Consider the following 20,380-nt stretch of genomic DNA (forward strand, 5'->3'; position numbering starts at 1 on the left):
TCAAGTTCTTCTTTGTATGTTAAGCACAAGTCTCTGGTGACACTCAGAAAGGAACCTTTCCATAATCTGTGGGTTGTTATCAAATTTCTGTAAAGTGGCTGACACTGCCTCTCGTCTCATGAGGTATTTTACAATGTCCGTCGAAGATGATGTCTCACGGTGGTTAGATGATGTTTTGAATGTGTCACGTTGGAAAGGTGGATTTGGGTCACACATGTGTCTCAGGGGACCCAAATAATGGTTGTGGCTGAGAGGTTGTTGCTGATTTTGTACATAATATGCATGTTGGTCTTCTTCTCTTTCAGGTTGCATATGATAACATTTTTACTTTCTCTCGTGTAGAGGGCTGATGTATGAGCATCGCCTGCTGCAGAGTGAAATGCTGAATGGTTTTCTAAGATGTCTGCTTGACTCTTTATGTAGTCTTGGACTCTGTTGTCTGCAGGGGGAACAATGAGGCTTTTATGGGACTGTGATGCTTCGCTTTGAACTCATGAGCTTCAGCTGATGCAGCAGCTGCCATTTTCTCCTGCAGAATATGTAGTTTGGTGTTGATTTTAGCTTGTTCCGCCATGGCTTCAGCTTCCTGTTCTGCATAGGCGATTTGTGCTTGTGCAGCCTCAGCTTTGGAACTTGCCTTGAGTGCCGGACGCTTGTTGATGACCTACTAAAAAGCTTTGATTAGCCAGAAAGATGTGATCTCACCTCAAATGTCTCCTCTTCCATGTCTGTCTCAGTCTTTGTTCAGCTTTGAGCTTGAGGTCTGATTTTGTGACATGGTGGAGAGGACGAGCTGTCTTCACTTGATATATTGGAACAGAGAATTACATTATTGTTTCATCCCACTCATTATCTAAACAACAGTTACTGGTTAGTCAACCGTTCTATGCAAAACAACATAACACATGAAAAGAGACCGCTAAAGACCGCACGTGAACGTTAGCATAATGCTAACCGTGAATGCTAACTTGCATTAAATTCAATGGAAACCGATTTGCTTGGCCTCTTAGTATGCTAACACGTCGCTAGCATGCTAACGCTAATTCACATAGAAATCAATTCCACATGAGCACACAAGTCCACAAAAACATCATAACAATACTCATAACAAAACTCATAAAGTCGCCTTACATGCGCTTATTAAGGAAACAAAACACTTACAACAACTTACAGGCATATGTGAGCCAAACATCAAGAAGGCTGGAAAACTGTCTACTACCTATAATGCTTGAACTTCCTGATTCCTACAGACACCACAAGAGGGTGCTTAAACATCAGTAACTGAGATGTCTACGTCATGCACACGTACATATTAAATGAAACCATCCCACTCCCCGCCTGGTATAATTATTTATAACACCAGTGAATTCACTTATTTGTCCTTATTACAGTGTTTGGGGAGCAGCAGGATGAGCTGTGACACAGGACGTAAGTAGGCGGTAGAGCAGGTCGTCCAATGATCGGAAGGTCGGCGGTTCGATTCCCGCTCCCGCAGTCATCTGTCGTTGTGTCCTTGGGCAAGACACTTAACCCTCCTTGCCTCCAGTGTTGGCATCGCTGGTGTATGAATGTGTGGATGAATGTTCGGTGATGGTCGGAGAGGCCGTAGGCGCAGACTGGCAGCCACGTTTCCGTCAGCTTGCCCCAGGGCAGCTGTGGCTACGCGCGTAGCTTACCATCACCAGGTATGAGTGAGGAGTGGATGAATAATGGATTCACACAATGTAAAGCGCTTTGGGTGCCTTGAAAAGCGCTATATAAATCTAATCCATTATTATTATTTATTATTAGACACGTGGGGTCCCTTGCTTCACAACTCTTAGTTCCACTTTTTCTAATCTTTTGATCCCTGCTTGGTATGCACTTGGTAACAATACCCACCGGCCACTCATTCCTTTTGGCCAGATCATCTTTCAGCAATACGATGTCTCCAACTTGAACGTTGTATTTGTCAGTAGTCCATTTTTTCCTTGGTTGAAGAGGTGACAAATACTCAACTTTCATGTTCATGTTGGACATGTTGCCATTGTTTTTTTTATACCAGTCTTTCAAGCCAAACTCTACTGCTGGTGCTGAGGCACTGCTTGCCTTTTGTGTGAGGAGCATGTTGGTGTTAGAACAGAAGGTGACTCTGGGTCTGCAGTTACTGGAACAAGTGGACAAGCGTTTATAATAGCCTTAACCTCTGCCATTAAGTTCGTCAGAACTTCATGAGTGAGACGTATAGGTCCAGATTGGAGAAACAAGCCATCCAAGATTCTGTGTGCAACCAATCATTCTCTCCCATGAACCTCCCATATGGGAAGAATGTGGTGAATTGAAAGTCCATGTGCAGCCCTCAGAGCCAAGATAACCTTGTACCTCAGGATCTTCTGTGCAGATCTCCAACTCTCTGCAGGCTCCAATAAAGTTAGTCCCTCTATCAGAGCAAAGATCTTTGGGGGGCCCTCGAACAGTAAAGAACCTACTCAACGAGTTCATGAAACTGGAAGTAGTCATTGATTTAATTACTTCAATATGTACCACCTGTGATGCTAAACAGCTGAAGATCACTGCCCAACATTTGGTTTCTGCTGTGCCTCTTCTGGTACGACGTGAGATGACATTCCATGGCCCAAAAACGTCTAAACCAACCCTGGTAAATGGAGGCTCCACCACGAGTCTGTCAGAGGGGAGGCCAGCCATTTTCTGCTCCACTGGCGTACCTCTGAGTTTACGACAAATGAAACATCCATAAATCAGGCTAGAGATTACTTTTCTCACTCCCAGAATCCACACACCAGTAGAGCAAAGCGCGCCCTCAGTGAGTTGTCGACCTTGGTGAGCAACCTCTTGGTGGTAATGCTCTACAAGCAATGTTGACACATGATGTTTCTTGGGAAGTATGACAGAGGGTTTCTCGTCATATGAAAAGTCTGTGGCAGAAATTCTGCCGCCAACTCTCAACAACCCGTCGTGTTGAATGAAGGGAGACAGTGTCCACAAAGGACTAGCTTTAGAAACCGTCCCTCCCTTTTGCAGTGCCTTCAACTCATCCTTGAACACAAGCTGTTAAACGCTCTGGACGCTCTGGACCTTTGCTTGTGTTTCTGGCCTTTCACGATTCTGCATAACAGCTTTGGATTTGTTTCTCGCCACCATGACTAGCCTTGCTATAGCTCGTGTTAGTCGTTTCCAAGAAGAGAAAAGTGTGTTGGTGGAGAGGTTTGCTGGTGATTTTGGTTGTGAAGGAGTTAACCTCAGGCGAACCTTTGAATCTTGCTCTGGTTTCATGAGGTTGAATGGACTCAGTGTCAAAACAGAGGAACATGGTTTTCGAGGCGCTTTTCTGAGGAACGGAGGTCCAACAAACCAGTTTGTCTGCAGAAGAAGGCTCACTGTTATTGGTCTTGTAGCAATGTCAGCTGGGTTGTGTTCTGTTGATATGTGGTGCCACTGCGAGGGTGTAGTCGATTTCCTGATCCGTGAAACTCTGTTCTATGTCTACATAGACATAGAACCGCCAGGTTGTGTTATAGATGTATCCTAAGACAATCCTACTGTCTGTGTAAAAGTCAGTGGATTGAAATCCAAAGTCCATTTCCTGACAAATGAGCTCAGCCACCTCTACAGCCATCACACACACACGCACGCACACACACACACACACACACACACACACACACACACACATATATATATATATATATATATAATTTATTTATTTTCTTTCTTTCTTTCTTTCCCTCGTCATTAGGTTGGAAAATAACCAATTTCCTATAATCAATAATTCATCAAAAGTTATAAGTTGTCTTTTTTTCTGAAGGTCTCGTAACATTTGTTCCTCTAAACGAGTTTTATTTAGCTGGCTGAAGGAAAAATGGCTTTTTGGATAGTGAAGGTTGCAGACAATGTGCTAGAGTGAACAGTACATGGTGGTTAATGTGATGTCAGTGCAGCAATGGTGAAAACATCGGCAGTTGTGTTGCAGAACGTCTCATAATCTGAATTTTCATTGAATGTGTTCATGGATGAAACTGGTCAACAGCACCTCCATATAGACTGGGATACCTTATCAAACCTCTGCAGAGGACTGAACTGGGAAAAGATGCTCCCTTTCCATATCTAAGTAGGTACGTCCATTTTAAACACCAGAGTCCTGCATGATCCTGTTGGACAGCCTGAACGTTTGCTGTTCATAGATGGAGGAGAGAGTTCTTGTCGACTGTCCAATGATCTTAAAGCAGACTCTGGCTGTGTCCTCTAGGCGGTTTCTGTTTTGTAGGCAGATGGAGTGGAACCAGCAGGTTATGGAGAATGTGGTGATGCTTTAAATGAAAGAGTAATAGAAATTTAGCCTGATGTTTTCATTGACTCCAAAGGAATTGAGTTTCCTTAGGAGATACTGCTGCTGGTGGCATTTCTGAAGGATCTCCTCTGTGTTAGAGGAGAATTTGTAGCCTGTTTGCTATGTTAGACTACGCATCTGTAAGCTTTCTGGAAACGTACCAAATTACACTCGTAAAGGACGCAGAAGACGGATGAAATGCTCTGTATCCATCTTTAGCGCAGGAATCTTCACATCTGGGCTTCTTGGGTCAGTGTCCTGCAGGTTTTTACTGTTTACCTTCTCCAACGTGCCTGACTCAAATTAAATGGATCCAACAACCTATCAAATTCTGCACAGAACCTCATTCATTTGAGTCAGGTGTGTTGGAGCAGGGAAACATGGAAAACCTGCAGGACTGGGGCCCAAGAGGTCCGGATTGGATGCCTGAAGTAGGGCCTAAATGGACCTTAAGTTATTGGTTCTTGTCCGGTGTTTACATTTGTGCACGGCTCTGTGCCGCACACTGTAACCAGCCCAGTTGTTTTCAGTGTTCTCCTCCAACACATCTGTTTTTGTCCTCCTCCAACACATCTGTTTTTGTCCTCCTCCAACACATCTGTTTTTGTCCTCCTCCAACACATCTGTTTTTCCTTCTAAACATGATTTCATTTAAATTTCTGTCTTCATTTCAATGCACTTCATTCAGGCAGCAGCTTGTAAACGACACCACCAAGACTAAAGCTCTTTGTGCTGCTCTTATGCAGAAAAGTGCTTTATAAATAAAGTTTCATTTGACTTAATAAAGCAAACATGTAGCCAGTGGATGAATGATACGTCATTGAGTAGTGTTGATGGGAAATATGGTCTTCAACACCCACTAACATGAAGTGTTGTTGTCAGCTATGATAATTTATCCTCTTGTAAGATATTATGGTCTGTCATATGAATACTTTCAGGTTAACAAAGATGCAACAGACTGAACCTGAAAAGCCAAATAAAATGAGGACATGAGAGCGAGGTGTGATCCAGTCAGACAGACACAAAACAGGAAGGTCTTTGTGGTGAAAACTTGTGGTTTCATGCAGCTCTGGCTCAGTTTTAACCCAATAATGCCCGAGTCAAGAAATAATGGGCAGAAACAACTGCTAATCCAGCTAACATCTGTTAATCTGGCATCATCTTCATCCCATCTCTTCCCGGAGATCTCCCTTAATGACAGCTAATCTACTACTATTGCTACAGACTGGTTTATACTGGGATTTAAAGCTCCAGCTGCTACAGACTGGTTTATACTGGGATTTAAAGCTCCAGCTGCTACAGACTGGTTTATACTGGGATTAAAAGCTCCAGCAGCTACAGACTGGTTTATACTGGGATTAAAAGCTCTAGATTCTACAGACTGGTTTATACTGGGATTAAAAGCTGTAGATACTACAGACTGGTTTATACTGGGATTAACAGCTCCAGCAGCTACAGACTGGTTTATACTGGGATTTAAAGCTCCAGCTGCTACAGACTGGTTTATACTGGGATTAATGTGCCTGTATGTTTGTGAATGAGTGTGTGATCAGTAGGAGGCAGTAGGAGGTTTTTCTCATGTTGTTTAAACTTTGTGTTTTCAGACTTTCCACCAGAACCACACGTCGTCTGGTCTTCAGTAAGCAACGCCACCAGTCCGACCAGTCGCCAGTCTCTAACTGGTCCGCTCAGCCCATCAGCCCATCATACATGTACTTTTAAACAGGAATGTCTTTATTGATTGTTTTTTTTTCATTGTCCAGATGTACTAAATGTCCTCATTAATTCCTCCATTATTTATATTTAATATGTGCTCTCATTTCTGGCCACTGCAGCATCATCTGAAATCTCAGTAAAATAAACAAACTTTACTTAAACTTTTCTTTTGTGTACCACTGTGGGTTTAACGATGTGAGATGGAAAATGTGAGTTGTTCTGGTCTGGTTGTGGTAATCAGATGTAGAAGAACCGCAGCATCCCTCTGTGGCTGGAAACTGCAGAGTATAACGTGTCTGAATCTTTAACCTGATGCTCAGATCTTCTATGAAGCTCTCTGAGGTTTTTATTAAACCACCAAAGTCTAAATCTGCTTTTAAACCAGCGATGCTGGAAACAGGAGCTTCAGTGCAGGTTTGTGGTGAAAGGTTTCAGGATTTTACAGACCGGCAGCATCTCCAGACAGCAGGTAGTTAATGAAGGTAACCTGGTTACCTCAGCAGGGATCAGACCTCCACCTCACCTCTGATCACCTGGAGAGTTTTCCACCTGCTTCACCCACTCATCACCCCCCTCAGACCTTCCCTCATCCTTCCATTCATCCACCATTCTATATTATCTGTTCATCCACCCTTTCCTCCATTTATCTTAATAACAAATGATCCAATAAAAATACCAAAATGATAATCTAGCTGCATAAAAAGTGGGGATAAAAGACCAGAAAAAGGATGAAGGACCACTAAAATGCTGATGTAAAACCTGATCATAATCATTTAAAGCACAAGGACACAAAAGTAGAAAGCGGTAAAATAAATAAAAGATGAAGAAGTTCTTGTTTAGAGAGGAACCAGCAGTAGAAACTAAGCTGTTCCTGGAGGGTCTGGTTCTTTGACCTCAGGGATCTGATCTCCGACCTGATGTAATGAACTGGAAGTGGTTCGGAGACTCCAGACTCAGCTGGGACTCTATCAGTCCAATCATCTGGTTGAGTGGAGGTGACAGACCACCCCCTAGTGGTGAGCCTGTGTAGCACATTTAGTCTGAGAAGAACCAGTAACTCTGACCCTCCATCACCTCTAGTGCAGAGTTTCTCACTCCTGGCGTGTGGGACCCCCTACCCTGCATGTTTTATATGTTTCCAACTCCAGCACACCTGAGTCTGATCAATGAACCTGCTCATCAGTATGAAAATCTCTAAACCCTGCAGGACGGGGTCCCGAGGACCAGGATTGAGAAGCACTGCTCTAGTGATGCTCTGGTCCTCCAGAGCCACAGTACTGCAAGTTTTACATGTTTCCTTTTCTATGATGAAGGTAGAACTATTCTGCCATAGAAAGCATCTTTCCCACTTTGAAATGGCTGGAGAAGAAAGTCCAGATGACCCTGCTTTCCACCTGCACTTAAACGCACCATGTCCTGCTGACTGTCTGCACATGAGGAAACAGCCATTTTATTCAGGAGTGTTAGAGAAGAGCTGCTTCTAGAAGCTGCAGGATCGTAGATCTCCAGGACTGGACTGGGACTGTCCTCTGCTAGATTCTGTCATTAACATGTCTGAAAGGTTCCAGCAGCATTTTCTCCAGAATGAAAGGGAAGCTGGGAAATTTCATTATTATTCATCTGTTTACTGTTCATTAATCTTTATTACATGTTTCATTATAATCATTATAGTCTTTAACCATTTTTATCCATCTTTATGTCTCATCTTTTTCTGAGTACATACTTGTGTATTTTTCTGAGTAAGTGATGAGTTTAGAGACTCTGACCCTGGACTGGGGACAGTGTGGTTTTTTATAGGAGACACTGGGTTGTATGAAGACATCTGCAGGATAAGACAGATCGTTATGAGAGAGAATCAGACTGTCTTATCTGGTCATTCAGACCATCCTGACTACAGAAAACAGCTTCCTGTCTTTGCTCTTCAGAGCCTCCTGAAACCACCTGCAGGTCGGATGTGATGCTCTCTTTGTACAAGTGTTTATTTTTCTGAAATAAAGTTTTTAAAACTTCACGCATCCAGACTCTTGTAATTCATTTTTCCTCAACACTTCTCTATTTATTTATTTACTTTTCTAATAGAAAGGTTGTCCTGCTCATCTACAGGCTATATATCTATAGGCTGCAGGATACACTGAGCCAGTGAGGGACAACAAGGGGATTAAGGATGGGGAATGAAATGGAAGCTTTCTATGTTAAAACCGATGAATATTTGAGCCTGATAAGCAGCATTAGCCTCTAGTTTGTGGATGGATTTATTTCACATCTAAACTCTGAACACACTTAGTTGGATTTCTGCATAAGTTCAGAAACAGAGCAAACTAAAAGTGTCTCAGACTAAATAAAGAGTGGAAACGTAGGAGAACTGTGGCACCTACACGTACGTGAAGGAGAACTAACCCAACAACACGTACGTAGAAGAATTTATAAAACGGTGTGAATGAAGGAGAAATCCTGCATGACTCAGGCATGTTTTACTTACAACAGACCTGATGAACCTTTTAACAAACACTGGCTGAGCTCCATGTTTCCATCTTTAACTTATTCCTTTCAGTGTGTCAGAAACCAGCATGAATCTTTCTCTGAGTCTCTGTAGAAACTCTGCAGCTCTTCCAGCTGTGAAGCTGCTGTGGGGAAATTTAACCTGTGATCAGGTCATCATGCAGCTTCTTCCTCTGCTGCTGCTTCCACTCAGCAGAAACACTACAAACCAGACAGAAACGTCCTCACATCTGACAGAGCAGAGCAGGAACAAGTCTGGACTCAGACTGGATCATGTCCATGGAGACAGGAGACAGGAGACATTTACAGCAGCTCAGAGGAAATTGTAGCTGCATCTCAGTCTGAATCAAGAAGAATTTCTTCCTCCTTCTAGACACCAGACATTAAATCCAAAAAGGATTATTTACAGTTCTTGCTTTGGATGGTTTTCTTATGATCTCAAATAATCCTTTTAACACAATCTGTTTTTAAAATGTTCTCTTTTTTCTGTGCTTGATAGGAGCTCATTTTCAGCCCTGTAAAAGCAGCTATCTATCCCAGAATAATCCCAGGAGTTCACCTCTGTCCCAGAATATTCCCAGGAGTTAACCTCTGTCCCAGTATAATCCCAGGAGTTCACCACTGTCCCAGAATAATCCCAGGAGTTAAACTCTGTCCCAGTATAATCCAAGGAGTTCACCACTGTACCAGTATAATCCCAGGAGTTAACCACTGTCCCAGAATAATCCCAGGAGTTAACCTCTGTCCCAGTATAATCCCAGAAGTTAACCACTGTCCCAGTATAATCCCAGGAGTTAACCACTGTTCCAGTATAATCCCAGGAGTTAACCTCTATCCCAGTATAATCCCAGGAGTTAACCACTGTCCCAGTATAATCACGGGAGTTAACAAGTGTCCCAGTGTAATCCCAGGAGTTCACCACTGTCCCAGTATAATCCCAGGAGTTCACCACTGTCCCAGTATAACCCCAGGAGTTCACAACTGTCCCAGTATAATCCCAGCAGTTCACCACTGTCCCAGTATAATCCAAGGAGTTCACCACTGTCCCAGTGTAATCCCTGGAGTTAATCACTGTCCCAGTATAATCCCAGCAGTTCACCTCTGTCCCAGTATAATCCCAGGAGTTAAACTCTGTCCCAGTATAATCCCAGGAGTTCACAACTGTACCAGTATAATCCCAGGAGTTCACCACTGTCCCAGAATAATCTCAGGAGTTCACAACTGTCCCAGTATAATCCCAGCAGTTAACCACTGTCCCAGTATAATCCAAGGAGTTCACCACTGTCCCAGTATAATCCCAGGAGTTCACCACTGTCCCAGTATAATCCCGGGAGTTCACCACTGTCCCAGTATAATTCCGGGAGTTTACCACTGTCCCAGTATAATCCCAGGAGTTCACCACTGTCTCAGTATAATCCCAGGAGTTAACCACTGTCCCAGTATAATCCCAGGAGTTCACCACTGTCCCAGTATAATCCAAGGAGTTTACCACTGTCCCAGTATAATCCCAGGAGTTCACCACTGTCCCAGTATAATCCCGGGAGTTTACCACTGTCCCAGTATAATCCCGGGAGTTAACCACTGTCCCAGTATAATTCCGGGAGTTTACCACTGTCCCAGTATAATCCCAGGAGTTCACCACTGTCCCAGTATAATCCCGGGAGTTAACCACTGTCCCAGTATAATCCAAGGAGTTTACCACTGTCCCAGTATAATCCCAGGAGTTCACCACTGTCCCAGTATAATCCCAGGAGTTCACCACTGTCCCAGAATAATCCCAGGAGTTCACAACTGTCCCAGTATAATCCCAGGAGTTAACCTCTGTCCCAGTATAATCCCAGGAGTTAACCTCTGTCCCAGTATAATTCCAGGAGTTAACCACTGTCCCAGTATAATTCCAGGACTTCACCACTGTTCCAGTATAATCCCAGGAGTTAACCACTGTCCCAGTATAATTCCAGGACTTCACCACTGTTCCAGTATAATCCCAGGAGTTCACCACTGTCCCAGTATAATCCCAGGAGTTAACCACTGTCCCAGTATAATCCCAGGAGTTCACCACTGTCCCAGTATAATCCAAGGAGTTTACCACTGTCCCAGTATAATCCCAGGAGTTCACCACTGTCCCAGTATAATCCCAGGAGTTCACCACTGTCCCAGTATAATCCCGGGAGTTCACCACTGTACCAGTATAATCCAAGGAGTTTACCACTGTCCCAGTATAATCCCAGGAGTTCACCACTGTCCCAGTATAATCCCAGGAGTTCACCACTGTCCCAGTATAATCCAAGGAGTTCACCACTGTCCCAGTATAATCCCAGGAGTTTACCACTGTCCCAGTATAATCGCTGGTGTTAACCACTGTCCCAGTATAATCCCAGGAGTTAACCATCAGCTGTGAGGAACGGACTGATTTAATAGGAAAAGTGTTTGTGGACTAATGTGTAAAAACTAATAAATCAGCTTCAGTTTGATCCTAATTCTCCTTTTACCATAATGATGGATCTCCTCTGATAGGGAGGACCAAAACGACCAAAATAAATATCTACCAACATGTTAATCTCATGAAATCACAGAGATGATTCAGTAAAATAATCCTGGATTGATATGTTAGATCCATTATCTATACCTCTTTGTCCTATTGAGGGTGGCGGGGAAGCTGGAGCCTTAGCCAGCATTTAGCAGGAGAGAGGCAGGGGACACTCTGGACAGGTCACCACAGCCACTTAAACCTTTATCATGCAACAAAACATTTAGTCTTGCAGGAAAGTCTGTTTACATGATGTTCTCCTCTACGCTCTACCAATGTTATAAACAAAGCTACGCCCTTGTCTAGATGGAATGTAAACCAAGCAGGATGATTGATCTCTGGTGAATCACAGCCAATAGAAACTCAGACACCTCCTCGCCTCCTCCTTTTCAGCCGACAAGAAAATACAAGTTTCCTCATTTTCCAGCTTCTTTCCCTCTCAGCAGCTCTCTGCTTCATAGCTTTACTTCATGTCTAAACCCTGTAAAGTTCCATTTAAACGTCGGCTGCTCTGATAAAAAGGGTGGAAGGAGACAGAAAATGCTTCCAGCATAATTTCCAAGCCTGAACTTTCTACAGGTGAGCTCAGCTTCTTCAACACGTTCTGTCTGCGAGCTGTGGAAACTCTCAGGATGGGTTCAGGACAGAAAGACCTTCAGGCCGAACGGGGGTGGTGTTGCTTCTCTGTTGGTTAAGAGGATACAGCCCTGTCTTAAAGGGCGAAGAGAAGAGTAGGGATGTCACGTGTCATTTTACCAGTCAGAGCCGACATTTCTTAGTGTCTACATGGTTTTAGCCTCGTTGTAATCTTACAGACATTCAGTTGTTGTCATGTTCGGATTAATACACGTGTTCTGCTTTCTTTTAATATTTTCTAAGTTGTCCTCTGGATCGGCCGGGGAAGGTGAGCTGATGATGAACTCTGCTGCTTCCTCTTAGAGCCAGTTGTGACACGAGGCAGCAGCGATGCTAAATGTAAAGCTTTAGCTCTGCTATTAAAACACGGAGAAACTGTGTGAAAGTCACTTTAGTCATTTTACTGGTGGTCTTGGGCCTTCTTACTTATCTTAACTGCTTTTAAATTATGAGCAACACATAATGAGCCCTTGTGGACCCTGAGCTCAACTGGTTTTGGTCTTTTAGTTGTTCCTAAAGTCAGGACTAAAACCTGACGAGATCTCGTTCCACCACTACGGTCCTGGTCTATGAACGGTGTATTCTTTATGAGGACCCTCCACGCTGGGACCATTGCCTGCTTGGTCTGCAGGATTGTTGCCGTGGCGATGGTTGTGGTTGGGGTGGCTAGGGGTCCATGTGGGCCCCGGCCTGTCCGGACCTGGACTGTCCCCGTGGTGGCAGCCTCTGTGGTCATGGTGGCTCGTGGTGTGGACGGATCCTCGAGATATTGTTTCCTCACAGTAGTCCAGCCAGATTATATTCTGTTAAGCGATGGTGTTTGTGTGTGTGTGTGTGTGTGTGTGTGTGTGGGTGAGGAAGAGGTGTGGATTTTTAATTGCTGTTTTATTGTCTTTTATTTGTAAACATTGTTTTGTGAGCCTTTTACTATGTGAAGCATGTTGTGCTACTTTTGTATGAAAAGGGCTTTATAGTTAAATTGATTTCAACATAACTAATTAACAATGTTGATTCAACACATTTCAAGAATAAAAAAAGAAGATACGATGACATTTACAGTATGTTGTCCTGGTCTTGACCAGGTAATGGTCTATAGATGTCAGTTTATGTAATTATTGGGTTTGAATTTTTAGCATGCGCAGCACGAAACACTCGGCCGTTTCTCTGTTATGATGGCGGGACGTGTAGAAGCACGATGGGAAAGATCCACCAGATGGTTCTATGGATGGACTTAAGAATAAACACAGTATTAATGAAGCAACTCGAGGACGTCACCTCTGTGGAGAATGAGGCTGTTTAAACACACAAACTGTTATTTGTCACAATCTGGTCATTGTTCATCTGAGAATGAGGAAACTAGAGGTTCATGGTCCACACCGTCACATATTTACACCAAAGTATTGTTTTTAGCAGGACCTTCTTTAACACATCCACTGCTCCTTGAAGAATAAACGACCTTCATTCATGTCAGTCTCCAAAAGTCTCCAATAATACCAGAAAAGTCGCTAGATTTGTCGCTAGTCACTTTTTTGAAAAAAAGTCTCTAGAGGTGTCTGAAAACTTGTTAAATTTAGCAAAAAGCTAAGTTGGCAATGCTAATCGATGCTCCAACGCGCTGGCAGTGCATTGTGGGACATGTAGTATTATAGTGGTGTGTGAGCTCTGTCAGCAGACCAGATTAAATAGTTATTAGATATGATCATGAGGCCAGAAATAATTCATTTAGCCTGCAGGCCTTGAGTTAGACATATGTGTCATAGAGGGTTAAAACTAGTATTAATATGACTGGTTTGACTTTCTCATGTAGACAGAGAAGGTGGAGCTGGATCTGTTCTCTCTGTGATGGAGGTTTTTTATCTGATGTGGTTTCTCTCAGAGCTGTGGTCACATGTTCAAGATGATCTAGTTTCTGAAGCTCTGAGGAGGTTTAACTAACCCTCTCTGACCTGATGAAGATGAGGGTGAAGATGTTTCATGTTTGCAGTGACTGAGTGTTTCAGGTGATGTGCTGCCACCTGCTGGTGGTTCTGTGGTTCTGCACTCTGCACAGGTCAGGACTCTTCTGTTCTCTTCAGGGTCTTTATTTATCAAACTGTTTGTAGCAAAGTAAACTACAGGCAGCGTCTGCGGTGCAAAAAGGAAACACTGCGCATTTCTGCTTTCAGATTTATCAAAGCATACACACGCACATCCTACACCTGTTTCTGTTCATAAATCAGAATTAAAACAGGAGCACGTGAGGGAACGTCTTCCCACGTCCACACGGTGGCTATAAATGGTCAGGTAGACGCTTTATAATACATATTTATCACATCATTTCCATGATGGGTCAGGAGGGAAAAAGAGGGAAGGAGTAGAATTTTTCGGGGGGTGAGATAGAGGTCCTGACGGACCACGTTGACAAACGTAAAAATGTTTAACTAGTGGGCACGACGTAGACATTACTGCTGTCAGAAAGGAAGAATAGTGGCAGCAGGGGGTAGATGCTGTCATAACAGTGTCAGAAGGACAGACACACCAGAGGCGTCAGAACAAGGAGCTGCATATCTCAGTCAGTAGAGCATCCGTCTGTCATGTGGGAAATCAAAGTTCAACTCCCACAGTGGTAAATTGTTGCTAATTGATGCCAGTAATTCAATAATTTATTTTAACATATAAAATCAATATGTACAGATCTGAGATTGGCAGCAGTTTTTAGTATTAAATAAAAAAATTTCTAGTTGCTGGGTGCTCCAGCTGGGTGGGCGGTGCTCCAGCTGGGTGGGCGGGACTCCAGCTGGGTGGGCGGTGCAGAGGGACACAAACACCGTTTTTAACCAGGTGGACAAGGAGTTGTGGGAAATAAAGACCATCTGGACAGAAATTCAGACAACAATAAAAACATTGTGTAAGAATAAATAAATAAAGGAAATCCTCCTCTTGTGTGTTTCATTAGCGTAACATCACTTCTAGACCTCCAGCCTCCAGTCTGGTCCCGCTCTGCTGGAACGAAGGACCAAAGCTACTTTCCACACTGATGCTACATGCTGGCAGCAGACTGGCTCCTTATTTATCTGGATGGGTTTTATAACATGAAGTTTTGTTTCACAATGAGCTTCTTATTAATATCATCTCCCTTTTTCCTGGAAATCCTGTTTTTCTCGAGAGTGGTTCTTAGGAAAATTAATATGGAATGTGTCTTTATTCATGTCTGTAAACAGCTTTAATATCTAACATGTGGTGTAAAAGGTAATAGTAGGTTGTGTACAAATGTCACATTTCACATCGTTTCCTTGATTTTATTCCTGACTGTTGGTGTCACCGTTTTCAGTTTCTCTAGATTTTGTGCGTACACGTGGGTCAGAGTTTCCATGAAGGTAGAAACAATTTCCCGTCAAGTTTGGTTTTCATAAATACCAAAAGTTGGCAATAATTGCTGTTTGCTGGTTTTTGTACCTACACCAGCTTTATAAATGAGGTAGTGGGTGATGCAGGAGGATGAAGATTAGTTGTGTTTCTCTGAAACTTTAATGGTGTCAGACATGGAGGGATTTTATCATCTTCTATTTAATCTACATCTAGATGAGGATTCAATAAACTGGGAGCATGGCTGGTTATTTGCTGGATGAAGATGATCTGCTGGTTTTTAGTATCAGTTCTGGCCTCCAGCAGCTCCTGTAAAATCCCCTCCTCCTACAGCAGGTTAGTTCATGTCCAGATGGAGGGAAGACGTCTCTGTTTAGGACATATTGGACGTCCCTGTACAGCAGACATGTTGAAGAGTTCCTCTCTGATCTCTTTAACCTCTCTGATCTGTGTTGTTTCCTCTCCTGCAGGACAGACAAACATCACAGCTGAACCTGGACATAACGTCTCTCTTCCATGTAGAGCTGGACATGATGGAGACATCGCATCTGTACACTGGATCAGACCTGATCTGAAGCCAGAAGATGTTCTTTTCTGCAGAGATGGACGTTGTTATCACTCCCACCAGCATCCATCTTTCCAGAACCGGGTGGATCTTCAGGACAGACAGATGAAGGATGGAGACGTGTCTCTGATTCTGAAGAACCTGACAATTAATGATACAGGAACATATGAATGTAGAGTCCAGAGAGAGACAGACGGGGACAACATGTCCATCCATCTGGAAGTTTCTCCTCCAGGTGAGTGTGTCTCTGTGTGTGTGGATCAGAGGTGAAGCAGCTTCCTGGTTGTTGATGTGAGAGTGAAACATCTCAGATCAGATGTTTGTGTTTTCTAAAGATGTTGTTGATGAGACTCTGTAGAAAGCAGCTGGTCTGAGTGCAGTGATCAGAGTGCAGGAGATGATGTGTGACAGCAGTTTGAAGAGGAAATGATTCATCACCTCCCTGATACTGATACTCACACCTGCTTCTCACCTGCAGGTACAACACAGGATAGAAGGAACCAGGATAGAGGAGACAAGGATGGAGGAGAGAAGGATGGAAGGAACCAGAATAAAGGACATCTTGGACTGGTTGTGGGTCTGTCAGCTGTTGGGATCGTTGGGATCATTGGGATGGTTGTTGGTGTCTGGTTCTATAAAAGACATGAGAAGAAGAACTCGGCTCCTCCTCCTGACCTGCTCTGACTTGAAGCAGTGAATAATGATTGTGTCTCATCATCATCATCATCATCATCATCATCAGGTCTGCAGCATGGTTCTCTATCATGGAGACGATGAAACATCGATCCTCACCAACATCTTCTATTGAAGACTCTGTGAGGGACACAGCTGTTGTTTACTGTTTAGAAGGACACTGTTACTGAAAGTGTCCCTCTGGGACTGAGTTCAGTTATCACATCAAAGGACCTTTTTACCCTCCTGCTGTGGTCGGTCAACGTGAAACCTGACTAAGCTAACAGCTCCCAGGTGGTGACGGGGTATGAAGAACGTGTCCTGAACTGGAAGCCAGTTCAGCATCGTCTGTCGACCTTTGTGTTCAAACTCTGTGTGAACTGCAGATGCAGTAAATTTTGGTCTTCACCGATCTGAGAGTCAGTCACAAACGTGTTTGTAGACCACAAACGGTTTTCCTCTTAGATCGGTGAAAACCAGTCTCTCGTAGGTTAAAGGATTTTGCAGGTAAACATAAAAAGACTATAAAAGGTGAAGAGACAGGAGCACCATGTGTAAACAGTTTCATTTCTAAAGTGGAAACCTGGTTATAAATAATCACACGGTGATGCAGATCATAGAAAAGCAGTTTTATTTACAAGTGTTAACTCCTCCTGAAATGTTCCAGAAACAACGTGAAGGTTCAGGACCATGTGACCCACCTCCCTCCATCATATTTATTTATTGAGAACTTTATAAATAAAGGTTAAAATGAAGTCTGGACCAAAATGATGTAAAACATTCATTATCTGTCCATTACGGGTCGCTGGGAAGCTGGAGCCTAAACCAGCATTTGGAACTATTCTGATCCTAATCTTGTAATTAATACCAGCGATTATTTCGTTGATAAAAAAAAGAGTTACTCCTGATTGGATTCTAAATAAATAGAACAAAATAGAATAAAATTAAATAAAATAGAACAGAATAAGGAGTCCTTTGAACGGCTCTTTTTAAAGCTCCTTCAAACAGCCATAAATCCAGACGTGTTGGAAGCGTCATGGTTGTTTTAATTGTGGAGATTTGTAAGATTTTGTGAACCCAACAGGCTCAGATACACAACTGACAAGAAACTGGTCGGTGAGTTAGTTAAATCACACCATGTATGTGTGTGTGTGTGTGTGTGTGTGTGTGTGTGTGTTAGAGAGGTTAGGATCAGGTGTGTTTTCTCTTTTATGTCTCCTGTTTATTTCAGTATAAACTGACTGAAGGTGTTTTCCTTCATCATCCTGATGGACAGGACACGTCCACAGCGTCTCTCCTCCTCCAGTCTAGTTTAGTGAATGTGACATGGTCTCTAATATCAGCTGGGATGCTCCACGTTCCCGTTTCTCTGGTAGCAGGTGTAGATGGAACGCTGTGCATCTAAAAGGTTCTACAGTCGCCTCTAACAGAGGCTCTGCTTGCTTTACTACTTATACTGGATTTCAGCTCGACGGGTACATGAAAGGATGGAGAAGGTCCATGAAAACACACCAGTTTAAACCTTTTATATTCTCATGATGTAGAATATTCCATGTGTGAATTTCACTTCTTGTAAATCAGCTGTTTGTGCTGCAGGAAGCAGGAGTTTCCTGGGTCCAGAGAAAGATCCCGTCTCAGAGCGGCCTGACTGAAACCTGCTGGCGGTGTTTCATCACAACCAGCCTGTACCAGTGTTGTTGATGGTTCATGACTAGAGGGAGGAGACTGCTGTGGGCCATAACCATGGCAGCAGGCTGTCAGTGACTTACAGTCCAGTTTTAAACTGGATTCTGTAACTTCTTACAGGAAATATATATCCAATAAATAAAATTTAGATCCCATTTCATTTCATATAAATGGGTTATCTATTCTTACTTATTAGTATCTACTTGTGTGAATTGATTTCAATTCGTGGAAAATACATGGCTTTCTATCACTATTTGTTAACTATCCCAAGACTTACTCCCTACATATACATAATAAATCAGACAAACACACTTTGTTTTCCAAATGCATTTAATACCTAAAAGAATTCCTTTACAATAAAACTCGACTAGATCAGCATGTCTAGCCATTTATTTTCTCTGCTATCCTTGAATCCAGTCTTCACCATGGTATGCTGTGCTGCATGGGGATGCTCCAATCGCTCAGAGAAAGGCGTGCGTATGTATGGCTTCCCCAAAGACAGGGACAGAAGGAAAATATGGATGGCCAAAGTCAGCAGGATACATTTGACCACCATCAGGGACTGTAAAAACAAAAAAATATGTGAGGTAATCATATTAAAACAATGCATTTACACATTTTCAAAGACCATATCATTGGGAAGTTTAATATTTTTAAATTAAACACAGAGAACACATCACAGGGAGATTTATATGGTTGAGGTTGCAGAATGTAGAAAAAAAGACAGGAAACAACACTTAAAAGTGGCCAAACCAGGAAGGTGAAGAAGAACAGTATCCCAGTTAACGTCAGGCAACCCCAGAACTGCTGAAAGTTCTTCAGGACAATGCTGCACGAGGGAAGAGTGATATACTTCCCTTAAGCATCTCTCTGCTTCTCTGCTCTCATCCTGCACACTGAGTGCTGTCTAGTGCAGCAAATGCACTCAAGTACAATCAGCCACTTATTTTGTGTATATTTTGTTAAGTTCTTAAGGTTAACATGTTTGTTACATTTAACAGGTTTTATAGTTGCAAAGATTGTAAACATATATACTAAGAGTATTGTGCTATCTAATACTGTGTATTCATCTTCATATCTTTGTCCATAATTCCACAGCCTTATAAATACATTAAAATTAAATAAAAATGTAACTACAATCGCTCTCCCTACACATTAACCTCGCTATCAACGGCGTTGGATCAATTTATATTGACGAACAGAATTTACATTCATCAGCCTGTGGCATCTGTTGCTATCAGTGTGCTAGCATAAACTTTTATCGCTTTATAATCTCTAAATTTATTAATCTAGACGGTGACAATCCGTCGACATATTTATTTACTCCTGTCAAGTTGATTTAGATGCACAACTGATATGGAAATATGACTATTAAAACATCTTACCTTGAAGAAGTGTAGCTCCGACAATCTGCTCCATTGAAATACATTGACCGTCGCTTAGCTTTTGCTAACTTCCGGGAACTTTTGAGGGGCTCCATACGCCGCCATTGCTGTGAAAAAACTGAACCATTGCAGTGAACGGAGATGGCGCCTCTCTCTCTCTAGAGGCACTCTACCCATGACACACCGTGACTCCACCTCCTGACTGGTCCATGTGTGTGTACCTGCTGCATGTTTGAAGAGGGGCGTATCATATGATATAATAATATAATTTTCGTCTCGTCTTTGTTCGTTAACTAAAATTTCCATACATTTTATTCCAGTTTTTATTTAGTTAACTACATTTCCGTCTCGTTTTTATTAGTTCACGAAAAAGCATTCTGATTTAGTCCCAGTTATTGTTCATTAATGGGTGTTTTATACAAGTCTAGTCTAGTTTTCGTCCGGTGAAAAATGTAAGTTGACAAAAATATTTTAGTTTTCGTTAGTGTCGTTCGACCACTGACATACAGCATGGTCTAACAGTAGGGTATTACTAATGTGGCGAGCGGGGAAAAGGGGGGATGAAAGGAAATCAAAACTATTCTAAACCGACAACGCCAACTGGGGAATTTCACCCCAATAATAAGACACGCAGGTCCGATGCACCAGGACAACAGAATGTGATTGACCTTAAAAATTAGTTTATTAACAGTAGCTACTAAAACAAATTAAAAGAATTCAACCACTTGGTACCAAGGGGTGGAGAACTGGGAGGTAAACAACGAACAACCTGAAAAATGGACAAAAATTAATACAACACAATTCAAACCAAACCACAGCAAACAAACAAAAATAAAGCCACACAAAAGTCCAGGAAGCAGGCTGTACCGTGGGACCAACGAGCTCAATCTTGCCCTTAGTCACCAGAGTAGGTGAGGTCCTAACGTTCGCCCCCTGGAACCACAACTGGTGAGCCAGGCGTATTGCTGGATTCCAGGGTGAGAAGACACAGGACTGGCAGTTCTTAAAAGCAGCAATTA

At 42.7% G+C, this 20,380-nt stretch overlaps 3 protein-coding genes across 6 annotated transcripts in view; 2 read left to right on the plus strand and 1 right to left on the minus strand.

Moving 5' to 3' along the window:
- Positions 1 to 20,380, plus strand: part of LOC121640417 — a 1,195,287-nt gene that overhangs the window by 779,479 nt on the left and 395,428 nt on the right. The window lies entirely within an intron of this gene.
- Positions 1 to 20,380, minus strand: part of LOC121640416 (muscle M-line assembly protein unc-89-like) — a 442,453-nt gene that overhangs the window by 331,948 nt on the left and 90,125 nt on the right. The gene's annotated exons all lie outside the window — the stretch shown is intronic.
- Positions 11,505 to 18,143, plus strand: LOC121640523 (coxsackievirus and adenovirus receptor-like). 2 transcript variants are annotated; one of them, XR_006010470.1, is made up of 3 exons: positions 11,505 to 11,651; positions 15,524 to 15,853; positions 16,097 to 18,143. XR_006010470.1 is itself a non-coding variant. In XM_041986348.1 (3 exons), exons 1-3 carry the CDS (start codon positions 11,904 to 11,906, stop codon positions 16,300 to 16,302), a joined length of 609 nt encoding a protein of 202 aa, XP_041842282.1. In that variant the 5' UTR covers positions 11,833 to 11,903; the 3' UTR covers positions 16,303 to 18,143. The 2 variants fall into 2 exon arrangements, 1 of the variants encoding a protein (XP_041842282.1); XM_041986348.1 differs by lacking the exon at positions 11,505 to 11,651 and adding an exon at positions 11,833 to 11,976.

This window comes from Melanotaenia boesemani, chromosome 5 (genome assembly GCF_017639745.1).
Source record: "Melanotaenia boesemani isolate fMelBoe1 chromosome 5, fMelBoe1.pri, whole genome shotgun sequence".
Taxonomy (NCBI): Eukaryota; Metazoa; Chordata; class Actinopteri; order Atheriniformes; family Melanotaeniidae; genus Melanotaenia; species Melanotaenia boesemani.